General features: G+C 41.3%; 1 protein-coding gene across 1 annotated transcript in view; it reads right to left on the reverse strand.

The window, feature by feature from the left end:
* Window positions 1-13,233, reverse strand: part of USP24 (ubiquitin specific peptidase 24) — a 4,679,666-nt gene that overhangs the window by 3,361,735 nt on the left and 1,304,698 nt on the right. Inside the window, exon 17 of the mRNA XM_044085508.1 lies at window positions 8,215-8,364. Within this exon, the coding sequence (XP_043941443.1) occupies window positions 8,215-8,364 (150 nt within the window). The remainder of the gene's footprint in view (window positions 1-8,214; window positions 8,365-13,233) is intronic.

Here is a 13,233-nt window from a genome sequence, read left to right on the forward strand (position 1 = left end):
GTTTGACATTGAGTAAATGACTGTTCTCCTGAGACAGCAGGTGTGGAATCGAAGGTAAAGGCCATGGAGGCTCCCATACCAGACTTCTCAGTAGAGGGTACCAGTGCTGTCGAGGCCAATCTGGAGCTATTAAAATCATCTTTGGCTTGTCCTGTCTGACCTTCAGAAGTACCTTTGGGAGGAGAGGCAGAGGTGGAAAGGCATACACATGAAGATTGCTCCAATTGAATGAAAGAGCATCCACTTTCCAAGCTGTGGGATGAAAACTTTTGTGCAAAACTTTGGCAGCTGGTAGTTTAGTGGAGAAGCGAACAGATCTATGTCTGGAGTCCCCATGACACTGTCAATTTCTGAAATACATGAGGATCCAATTTCCACTCGTGGGGATCCATAATTTGTCTGCTCAACACATCTGCTAAGGAGTTCTGTGCTCCGGCAGAAACCTTGCCTGAAGATTTAGCTGTAAACTGAGAGCAGTCTCCCACAAAATCATTGCTTGTCTGCACAGAGGATAAGAATGTGTTCCCCTTGCTTGTTGATGTACCACATGACAGTTGTGTTGTCTGTTAGAATCAACACCTGCCCTGGAAGAAGTAAATCCTTGAAAGCTATTAATGCAAATTGGACTGCTAACATCTCCTTCAAGTTGATATGTAGATGTAGAAGTCTGGCAGGCCACGTGTCTTGTATCCACTTTCCATTTAGATGAGCTCCCCAAGCTTTGTCTGAGGCATCTGTCGTTAGAATCTGACTCGCCTCTGGCCGGGTCACAGAGAGTCCCTTGTTTAGGTGACATTCCTGAGCCCACCACAAAAATTCCTTTTGAATGCAAGGTATTATCTGAATGACAGTGTCCATATCTTGGCAGTGCTGTGTCCATACATTTTGAGATACCATTGTAGCTTCCTCATATGCAGTTTGGCATTGGGAAGCACCAGAATACAAGATGCCATGAACCCCAAGGCTTGAAGGACTGTCCTTGCAGTCAGCCTGGACTGATGAGACAATTGATGGAAGTAAAGAAAGATTCTTTTGTTTGTCCGGGGTCAAAAGGCCATCTGGGATGCTGTATTCAGTCTCACACCCAGAAAGCACATGTCCTGAGAGGGTACTAGACTGGACTTTATTTCGTTCACAGAATACCCTAGGCATCTTAGCACTGCTATCACATAGTGTAAATGATGAAGAAGTTCGTCCTTTCCTTGAGCCAGAATCAGGCAATCGTCCAAATAAGGATAGATCTGTATTCCTCTTAGCCTGAAGAAAGCTATCACTGGAGCCAGAACCTTCGTGAACACTCTGGGCGCAGTAGATAAGCCAAAGGGCAATGCAGAGAACTGATAATGAGAAGTCCCAGCCCGAAAACGTAGATACTTCCTGCAACTTAGCCTGATAGGAACATGAAGGTAAGCCTCCTTGAGATCCAGAGTCACCATCCAGTGATCTTTGCCCAGAAGAGGTAAAAGCTGTTGTAACGTCAACATTTTGAACTTGGGAATGTCCAGATAAGTGTTGAGGATAGATAAATCCAAAATTGGTCTCCACGTGTTCCCCTTCTTTGGTACTAGGAACAGGCGAAAATAAAATCCTAGGCCCACTTCTGGCAGAGGAACCGGTTGTATGGCCCCTATTTGGAGCAGCAGAGAAATTTGTGTGTGAGCCTCTATTCTTTGCTGAGGAGGAACGTCCGGCATGCCTTTGAAAGGAGGCAAGGTATGGAAATAAAACCTGTAACCTTGGTGTATGATATCCAATACCCATTTGTCTTGGGTAATCAAACTCCAATTTTCCCTGAAGAGTGCCAACCTTCCTCCCAAAGGTGCTGCCAGGCAAGAAGGATCTGGCAGCTGAAAAGGTAGGTCATTGGGCCTGTTTACGAAAGAACTGGCCCCTGCCCTCACCTGAAGATTGTGCAGGAGAACTCCCTGTTGTAGGTCTGAAGGGGCTCTGAGCTCTGCCCCTACCACGTCTAGATCTACCCCTAGACTGAGAATCATAAGAAGGGTACGTCCACCCCTTAGCAGGCCAATTCCTACTAAACTTCGGAGGCTGGACTTGCAAAAAATCTTTAACAGTCTGCATAGACTTAGCCTTGTCTTCCATTTTCTTCAAGACTGACTCCACAGGAGAACCAAACAACACATCAGACTGTAAAGGAGCATCCAAAATCCTTGTCTTAACATGTTCAGATAAATTCTGATCCCTCAGCCAGGCGTGCCTGCGAAGCACTGACCCAGTGGCAGCCACCCTAGACGAGGCTTGTATAGCATCAAAACCACATTGTAAAGAATGCTTACCCACCTGTTCAGAGACATGTACCAAATCTTGTAATTCCTTACACTCAATGCCTTCTGCCAGAGCATCTACCTTAGACTTTAGTTGAGAAAGAAGATAATTTTGATATTTTAACATGTGAAACTGGCAATTCAAAGCCCTCATAGCTAAGGTGGAAGAAGTATAGACTTTCTTTCCCCATCTATCCAAAGCTCTGGCCTCTTTATCTGGAGGAACCGGATTTTTTACAACCGAGGCCTTGACACCCTTAGGTCCCTGACTAACAGTTTCTGGGTCCGCCCTAGGACTCTTATAAAGATATTTATGAGCCTCAGGCACCCTATAATACCTATCCGGTTTAACAGGAGCAGGAGGCAAAGAATCAGGATTAAGTGAAGCCTCCGCAAACACATCTTCCACAACATCCAGAACAGGAGGTATAGCCAAAGGCCTATGCTGGGGTAAAAGCAAAAATTCCCTAAGCCTTTTCCTGGAATCAGAGAAGTCCTGACCTTCCCACTTAAAATGCTCCCTCATGGAGTGAAGAGTTTCTGAAAAGAAAAATCCTCTGGAGGAGAAGCAGAAGGAGTGGAATCATCTGCATCAGAATCAGAATAAGGATCATACTCCTGCAAGTCTTCAGCCGAAGACTCTGAAACATCTGAAGCCTGCTCAAAACTCTCCAACTCTGGCTCCACCCTAGGCCTCTTATCTGGGGGGGGGCAAAGAACCCCTAATCAAGGTAATTAAATCTTCTGCCATTTTAAGCATGTGCTTCTTGGGCACAGATCCTGAAGAACTAGGAGTAACACCAACAGAAGCTAAACCTGGCCTGCCTCTGGGAGAAGCCTTAGAAACAGAAGGAGAGGGCCTAACCACCCTAGGAAGGGAGGGGAGTACAGTAACCTGAGAAGCCCCTTCAGCCTGACCTGCCTCCTGAGAGGCCACATCCTGCAATAACAAGGTCTCCCCCTGGGCCTCCAGAGAAGCCTCCGTTGGAACCACCGGTTCCACTGACGCCTCTAAAGAACCGGCGTCCGGTACGGACGACTCTTCCTGCCTGGGCTTAGCTGCCTTGTCTTTGCGCTTCTTGAAGCGGGCGGAGCATCCGACGGCATGTTATAATTGCACCGCTTCCCAAAGACCAACCTGGCACAATCTAACCTTCGCTTAATAGTGAGCTTATTGAACCTAGCACAAAGCGACACCCAACAACGTCGTGCTCAGGCCCCAAACAAGGAATACACAAAGTATGATAATCTCTATGCGGTATTTGTTTGCCACAAGAAATACAGTTATTCACTTTTTCTGACATCCGGTAAACCACTGAGGCAAGAAAAACTAAAATATTCCCCAACGGGTACTTAGCCAACTTTGACTCGGTCTGAAACTCCGAATTGAAAAATTTCAGAGCGCCGACGGCACTTGCAACGCTGCTTCTGCATCGGACCATGCGGCAAAAAAGACTGAGGATATGACGTCGGTCATGCGCATATGTACCCTGACGTCCTGATGTCAGTCTTATGCACCTTGACCGACGTCAGCCTAATACTTTGATATTCGGGCCGACCGAGGACAGCGGACTACCCAAGTGTTAGGACTGCAGCAATGTGAGATGAAGAACATCTTAAGTGAAGAGCTGGTAGAGAGAGGCCTACAGTGCTTCCATGGAGTCTCCTGGAGAAAAGGAGAAGGAAGTCAAATAATTGCTCCAGCGAGCATTGGGGTGATCGGATCTGAGGTGACTTAGGTTTTGAGAATGTAGGATCCAAGGTAGTCAGATCCAACTCTGTTGAAATTTTTGACTGTGGCTCAGTGGTTGGAGCCAAAGTAGGTGAGCAGTCTGGACACCTTTTACTGGTGTCCTTATCCTTAGGAGCCAATCCAGGCTTCCTTTTTCAAACCTCTTGAAGGGGGTTGCGAGCCATTTCAAACAGAAGAGGAAATAGAAGGAAGAGGTCCCTTCAAAACCAACTTATACTACACTTGATCTTAACCAAAATATAAGAGTTACATAAAAGGAGAAAAAGTAGACGGTACAAACAATGGTACAAAGGAATATCCTCTAAAAGGTAGAAAATTGGAAAGGAAGAAAGGTAAAGGTACCAGCAATGGTACTCAAGGAAATGCCCAAGGATGAGGTACAAAAATGAAGTATTGCTTGACAGAACCCGAAAAACAATATAAAGTAAGGGAGGACAGGTGAGAAAATTCAGAAAATATTAGAAATGCACGAAAAATTTGAGAAAAAAATTCATCACTTTTAGAAAAAATACCTAATTGCTTGACAGAGAAGGATCTGCTTCTGAACGATATGGCAGCAAACAATATCTGAGGTATGTTAGGTTAGTGCGGCATTATGGGTAAAGCCAGTAGCTCAAGAGTTAGATCAGAAAATCTGAAAAGGCAGCAGACTCCAATTACAGACCCATCAGTTACGGAATGAATGAAAATGACATCAGATTATGTATGTCACAATGTTGCATCTCTCTCTCTCCCTGGTTTTCTTCTTGACAGCCATGACGTTCAATACAGCAGATATTTACATATCAAATGCAACTAAACCTGCTACTGGGCTGCCATATATTCAGAGTAAAAATACAGCCATTATTCTCTGCCATCCTTCAAACAGGAACTTATGCAGGCAAAAATGTCACTCCACCATAATGTCTTTATATTAAGAACCACAATGATTTTCTTTACTGACCTCCCTCGTTATTAAGCTTACTTCTCAATACTTTAACTTCCTTTGCTCTAGCTGTACCATATTGCAGGCACCTGCTCTTCACACAGGTTTCTTGCTCATCAGTAAGACCCACACTACTTTATCAAATGATCTGCTCAGCTTTTGTCCTCAATGCTGTTCTTCTCAGACGTTTTCTATTGACCCATTTCTAGGTTTGAAAAAGTTAACTCTCTTACCTGTTCAGCACTGTGACGAAAGGAGATACTGCCAACACAGCTAGTTGGAATTTTGTAAATTATATGTCATTGGTGAATAGCAAAATGATTTATACAAGATGCTTGTGTTACAAATGTATTAGAAATGTATTTTGTGTACATCAAACTTCTTGTACAGACACGTGCTGAAAAGGTATTTGCAAAGTGCTGTTTGAAATGTAACCACAGTGTGCTCTACTGGAAGAGAACAGAAATGTGCATGCAATATTGTAACTGTTTAAATGTATATATTTTAACAGTGCAAACTGGAATACAGCAGGTTAACCTCAGTCCAGCAAACTTTAGAAAAATATTTGAAATTAAATTACTTTATAGGCTAGGCCATAAAAGATGGTATCTTTCAGTTCTCACTGCAGCATGAGAGATAAAGTCTGTGCTAGGAAGCTTTCTGTGTTGTCTTTATGGTGAACTAACTAGTAATCTTGAAAGCATGAAGGAATGCAATTGTTTTATGACTTCCAGCATCTGCCAAAGATCTGAGCAAAGCCTTTGTCTATATGTTTTTACAGGTAGATTACAAATGCTACCAGATGTCATAAATGGTTGTTTTGCCTGGGAACTAGGAGTCAGATGACAAGTGATATCATTCTGCAAGCTATCCCAGCAGTAATATTTTTGATATTATTTTGAGAAGTCTCTTAGTGAGACAGGACATTCTACATTGGACTTGACAAACAACTAGAAGATCCTTTCACCACATCAGCCTTGCTGCATTTTTAAGTTTTTAGATTACAGAGAATACAGTACAATTTTCTTAGATTCAGTCAGCAATATAGTGAAGCTTAGTTTAGACATTTTCTTTATTTATTCGAGAATGTCCTGCAATGTTTTAAAATTTTCTTGTCGTTTTGAATTCTGATGTTACTATGAATATATATTCAGTATTGCCTTTTTCTTTTAGTATTTATTATTAAATATATTCACCTTTCATTGTGGCTAACCTGTGTAGAGATATTTAAGTTTTGAGAGTACTTGCATATTTATTTGGTGACATTGTATGGGCCACTCCTAATAGCTCTGCACTTGGTCAAACTACCATTTGTGTTAATATTACACAGCAAGATTGGACACCCTTTGTTAAGGGCCTTAAAGTAGTTGATAAGGAGTTGACTGGTGGCAGTGGTAACTACCTTATAGTCTGGGCAGAAGGGGGCACAGCTAGTAAACCTGTGCCAGCCTTTCCTGGGGGTGGATGTGTGTGTGTGTGTGTGTGTGTATATGTGTGTGTATGTGTCTGTAAATCAAACTTCAAACACTGTATGTGTAAGCTACTTTGGCAGGGACACGAAGCACTGGTTGGACAGAGAGGGTGATAGAGGGCTTAGCTTGGTCATTCAGCTGAGATCTCAACTCTATAGCTGTGCCAGTGAGGAGTCTTACAGGGGGATCTGGAGAAAGAGCGAGAACCCAGCCCTGGAATGACTGTGGTCTGTGTGTGCTCTTAAGGGAAACTGCACTTGATGCCAAGAGCTGCATCTGGAAATATTGTGCGTGTATCTGTCATCCTCCCAGTGATCATCCCCTACTGTTGCCAGTGGTGAGAATTATGGCTCCTTGATTACTCGTTAAATGGATGGTCGTCACATTTGGTTGGCATTGGTGGGTTATCCACATCACAAGCACCATGCATCTACTATCCATCCACAATCTAAGCTGCCTGTCCTGGTGAGGGATGTGGTGCAGCATGCAGAGAGGGGATCAGCGTTCATTATCCTCGGCAACCATTTCCAGCTCATCCTGCGAGATCCAATAACACTACCAGGTAATCAGCATGCATCTACTACTACAAAGCTTTTTTGCACAGCTGCCTTACCCTTGCCATACTACCTCTCTTGCATCCATCTGTCTTATGCAGTCTCATATGCTTCTTGGCTCAATACTTTTTCACCAAATAAGTCAAGAATTTTTAAAACTTGCCACCTCTTCCACAAGGAAGAAATATTTTCCTGTCAGGCATGAGTGCACATCACCTCAAAGTCAGCCAGTTAGTGCAGAGGATGAGGGTTATTAGTAGCTACTGAGATGCTTCCTGTGCTCCAATGTTTGATCCCCTCAGCTTCTATTTGCCTACAGTGCGACTCTGAGCAATTTACTTACCCAGACAGTGCTCTGGGGCAACTAGAAAATTAGGCTAGGTGTCTCAGTGATCTCCTGGAGCACATGCCTAGTAAATACCTATGAACCTATCATTTGCTCTGTTTAAATCTATCCACTTTACTTTTCCATAAATGCTGAACAGCCAATGGAATCCCTCCTCCCCCGAAATATTTCTACTCTCCACTACATATACATCAAAAACATTTCAGGATGTCCTTGTTTTCTATCTTCCAAACTCATCTTTCCATCCTTCCTCTGGATAGTCTCCACTATGTTCAGTACTACTACTACAGGTAATCTCACCAGACTGCTACAACTGCAAGACACTTCTTTCATTCCATAATTCAATAGTCTTAGCTACGTAACTCACCATTTTGTTAATTCTGGCTACAGCTCATATCACACACAAATTCTGTCTCTGGGCAACAAGCTCCAAGTCCTCCAGCTCTACAGTCTCCAGGCTGTCAACCTTCATCTTAAGAAGCATAAAGCTCATCCACAGCATGCATCTCCACTGAAATTTTCCACTAAAATATAATACTACACACTTCTATGCATTAAATCTCAAATTATTTACATATTTGGATGGTCAAGAAGCATCAGGGACCAAGCATTAGCATGCCACCCCTAACATTAAGCAGGAAACCTATGTGAAGAGAGGCGCCTGTAAAGGTCTGTGTCAGTGCAAATAATGCCTCAAGATTAATAAGAAACAATAAAAAGGCAACCCACTGTCTAAGGCTATTGTTGAATACTTGTAAGCAGTCTCAACTTACTCTAACTATAGCTTATCTTCTTTTCAAGGACTGCAATTAATTTATTGCAGTGTACAGTGGTAAACCTAACCATGCAGTTACTGTTAATTTGTCATTTTGTACATACCTCTTGGTAAGTGTACCTCCCATCCACCAACGTTAGGCCAACGAGTCCACCAGGTCCAGCTACTGAGACTGCTAGCCTGTGACAAGCTACAAGACTTCCAGTCACCAGTTTTACTATTTCAAAGTTCTTCTTCAAGTCCTGGATAATGCTCTAAGGAGAAAAAAAAATGACAAAATAAATCTGGCAAAAGTACTTTAAGACTACTGCAAAAGTAAGTATTAAAAATAAAAGTAAATTAAGGACACTACCATATAGCTGTAAAACATGGGCTGATGGCAAACCTACAGTTAAATTCTGCTAAACAACAACTACTCCCTTTCTCCACACACCACAAAAACATTAAACCATCAGCTTCTTATAAATAACAGCCTATTTTATGCCCTCAGAAAACTAAGGCTACTGCAACTTAGCCAGTGCTGCAGTGACATACACTACAATATAAGGCATCTATTTCTTAGTGCCCTCTGCCATAAAGCCTTCCTGTTTTACAGGGAACAATATTCAACACATTTTTTCAGCCCTATCTGTATTCTTCCATTTTTACTTATCTGTTGTCAGAATTTCTGGTCCACCACCAATTAAACATTATTCATACCTTTTAATACTCCTAGTTAACAACAAGGAACAGTATGGCAAATTCCTGCAACTGTCAATGAGGAAAGATTACTTTGAGAGCTATCCACCATGACTTCAAACTTTCTTGAACTGAAAACATTACTTTCGCTCAGTGAACTCTTCCACCGATATGAGGTCACGCTCATCTAAGTTTCCCATGCAGTCAACTGGCCTTTATGCCTTTCAACAACTCTGCATTATATGGAATTTTCAGATTTGGCACTGGTAAAGATCTGTGTTCTACTGTTCTGATATGTTCTTTGACAGTTTCAATTTGTGCTCTTTCAATGGCTCAGCTGCACAGCCAATGAGAGCAGAGCTGTGTCAAAATGGAATGAATGGACTCACCGCAGCTACATGTGTGCTACTAGTCTGATGACTGAAACAACAGCACAGAGATGCAAGAAAAATGGACTAAAATCACAATGAGCTTCTAGCCTGTGCTACTAGTCTGTTCTTCTAGTTGCACTTTCTAGCCTGTGGCACTGGTCTGCTCTTCTACCTGCACAATCAGATGACTGATAGCAAAAGTGCAGCTACAAAAATGGACCAACAGTATAGTACAGTTAAAAACTCAACCTGTCACTTTTAAAGCAAGGATAGAAAGATAGAGCATCCACTCATTTCTAATTTATTTAAGCAGTTGATGTTGTGGCTGCTTAAATAGGTCCATAGGTAAGCACTAGGCTAACTGCCCTTGAGGGCCATTTTAAGCCTAGCCAATTTCACTTTCAGTGTTCAAATTAACCTACCCCATTTGGTTACAGATGGGTTCTACCCATCCCATGTTCAATAATTATTTATTACCTCTAATGAAAATAACTGTGATCATATCACTGACAAACTGAGGGGACCCATGCATGGGATAAAGCATTTAGGAGCTGCTTCTGTTCATAAGCAGCACAAAGGGCAGTCCTAGGGTAAAATTTTCAGTTTCCTATTCATAGATCCAAGTTGCACTTGAATAATGGACATGGATGAACTTTGTTTTATGTGGAGTGGGAGTCTGTTCCAGAGCAGTGATATCCCTCTGTGAAATACATCTGTACCTCCAATCCATTCTCTTGATGTTGCAGAAGTTTAGATCCCTAGACCAGACAGAGTATTTCTGATGCCATTTGACTTGCTGATGTGCAGTAATTTCATCCGTATTGGGTCAGAGGATGCCATGTATGCCAGACACAGATCACCTCTTAGTAGTCTGTAGGATACAGAATATAAACCAAGAAGAAACTTTGCAGTGTTGCGGGTGTGATGTTCACTTCCTGTATTATGTTAAGCACCTAGTTTGTTAAAAATAATCAAAATGTAAAATATGTGCTACAAAATAATAAAATAGAAAATAGGTAGTAAAGAGTTGAGTTAAAAATGGAATATCCTTTGTTGAAAAAGTTTGCGTGTCTCAAAGGATATTCCAATTTTAACTCAATTGTGGAATACCTACTATTTTCTGCTTTATTTTGTAGCACGTATTTTACATTGAGATTTTTATTAATGAGCTAGGTGCTTAACATAATTCAGGAAGTGAACATCACACCCTCTACACTGCGAAGTTTCTTCTTGGCTTGTTTTTGGCCCAGTATAGGTTGCATACTTGATTTTCTGAGAATTTGAGGAATACCATGGATTTTTCTTTTTGTAGGCTACACAACATAGTGGCAGGGCTTAGAGTCTGTCCATGTAGGACATGCTATTTAGGCCTTGTATCCTTTTAGTAAGGTATCTCTGTGAGTGTTCCAGTTGTTGCACGTGTTTGGACAGATACATGACTTGCAGTTTGAAAAATAAATCCAGCATCTGTTTATGAAGGCTTGAGCTTTTATGTGGACAGAGACATGCCAAAGGGGCATTACACTCAATGATTGGCCTAATAAGGGCAGAGTAAAGGGGGACAATGATATTCCTAGAGCTACATACAATCCCTTTGTTTATCAGCTGTGCAGTATGCAAGGGATGCAAGGGCTTTCTTAAAACAATGGACACATGTTGGTCAAAAGGTAGGCCACTGTCCACAAAAGTTCTCAAATCCTGAAAAACTGGGTCAACTCTTAGGGTTGTATTGTTAATGTGGTAGTTCCTTGGGATAGATGACTTCCCAAAGGATACAATAATGCATTTTTAGCATTAAGTTTCGGTCCATGATTTTGGCAACTTTTTCTTTTTTTTTTTTGGGGGGGGGGGGGGGCTTCCTCCAGGATGCCAATGTAATTTTGGCATTCAATGGCTGCTCCTAGCTTGCAGTCATCTGCAAACTGAGTCAAAACAAAGCCTCACAGCCTTAACCCTCTGGGCCACGTGCCAAACCAGAGAACATGGGCATTGATCTCATGACTTTCTGCATACCAAGCTGACATCCTATCAGTTAAGGTACTTCCCTTTGCACAAGAGCTCCACAAAACCAAAATAAATTAAGCAGAGCCAGCTATGCCAGTACTAAGTGGTTAATACAGCTTTAGGGTTAGGAACTCAGTCGTTATTGTTGGTCATTCTCTATCTGGAGTTTTCTTTGCTCTTTTAATATCTGTGTAGATTTTCTAGGGGTCCCACCTTACCTAAAAACATGGTGGATGACTGGATACACTGAAGTACACATATATTGCATTTATCCTTTCCATTGTGGCTGAAAAGGTTCTATAAACCTCAATGTACTTACTAAATTAATAAAAAAATGAAACCACTTCAAATTTCATAGTTGTACACAGCTAAGCCTTTGCTTTCATTATAAAACAATTAAACGATACTTGGAAGCTAAAAAGAAAGCAAGGTCTACATTACAAACAAGACCCAGTGAAGCATAATCTGGAAGCTCGGACACACCCATAAATTCATAACTGGATGATGAAGATGGATGGTGACAGAAAACTCTTCATAACACTCCCTTGAACCAAAAATATGGGGGGAGGGGGAGAAGCTCATGGAACATGCTCTGTATATCTAAACTCAGAAACACAAATAAAATGAAAATATAAATTTTGATTCTGCATGTTCTGTTTAAAAAATAAAACAAAACTATAATACCACAAGTGTTAAAATCCAGGACAAAGGAAAATAACATTACATTAGTCAGCAGAGGGCATTCACCAGCCAAGTAAGATAAACCACGACGACATGATAAACATTCCAGTTCTCCAAATTACATCTACCTATTGCCCACATCTAAGAAAAATCTGAGTCAGCAGTAAACACAAGCACATAGTTGTCTCCATCATATAGTGGAACCGCATGCAGTGACTATCACATCCCCCATCAAACTGGCTCTAAGTTACAAAATTCTACTCTCCTTGGTCAGGTGGATCACTAAAAGTGCTAACACAAGAAGACTATGAAATGTTTAATTTAAGTGGTGAAACATGCAGCCTAACTACAGTATATACCTTAAGAAAAGTACAGATGGAATACCACTACCATCCTACAAACGTTATGCTTGATCACAGAAACAATTCATGTCAAGCAGTAACAGGGTATGGATTATGTTTGGTTTACTCATACCTGGTGTAACCTGGTTTTGAGAGTTAAGGTTCTGCACACAACAGCTAAACTGCTACTTTGTTTTGTTTTTTTTTGTTTTTTTTTTTGCTTTCAAGAAGAACTGAGCTGTGATGGTCCTACAGTGTTGAAGCACTCAAGCCATTTCTCTTTCAATACAGTGAGGGCTCAGAGTAAAACAATTTATCTGCAAGTACATGCTCCACTTGGAATTCTCCCTTGACCACCACTCTAAATGGTTAATGCCCAAGTGGAATTTTCCAGTGTACAAAATCAAAAACATGGCAGCAATTTGCTACATTTTCATAAAATGTAAGTGTAATAGTAGATTTCTTTAGTTATATCTTGATGGAAGATGCCAACTTTTTCAGCTAATAACCATCACGAATGTTGCTGTGCAATCATCACTTGACTGGATTCTTTTCCAATAATTTAAAGTCTTAGAGGCAAGATGCTTTCACTATAGTGATCCTATGAATTCAACGTACTGTACAGTACTAAAAACACAATCTGGTGAAACGCTGTATAGTACTGATGTATACTTTATTGTACTGGTACAGGTGCAGTTATACAATTCTCATAAATGCTATTGCTCAGCCGATGCTTTGTTAACTAGCTGACATGTAAATGAAATGACGAAAAGGATCAGCAGCAAATCCGACACTGACAGAAAGGGCAGCACCAGAATTCCTCACTGTGAAAAGATCTTTATAACTATATAATAGCTAGCTAGATAGATAGATATTAAATATATAGCCGCAAAAACAAATAATAAAAGAGCTCCAAACAGGACAATGCCCCAAGGCAAGAGGAGTGGATCAGTGATGGAGCTGAAACTACAAATGCAGATGTAGCATTATGGTTAAGTATGTAACTTTATCAGACATTGTGAGTTTACACTCCACCACATGTAGAACA

Source organism: Protopterus annectens, chromosome 10.part0, assembly GCF_019279795.1.
Source record: "Protopterus annectens isolate FY-2018-M chromosome 10.part0, PAN1.0, whole genome shotgun sequence".
In the NCBI taxonomy this organism is placed as follows: Eukaryota; Metazoa; Chordata; order Ceratodontiformes; family Protopteridae; genus Protopterus; species Protopterus annectens.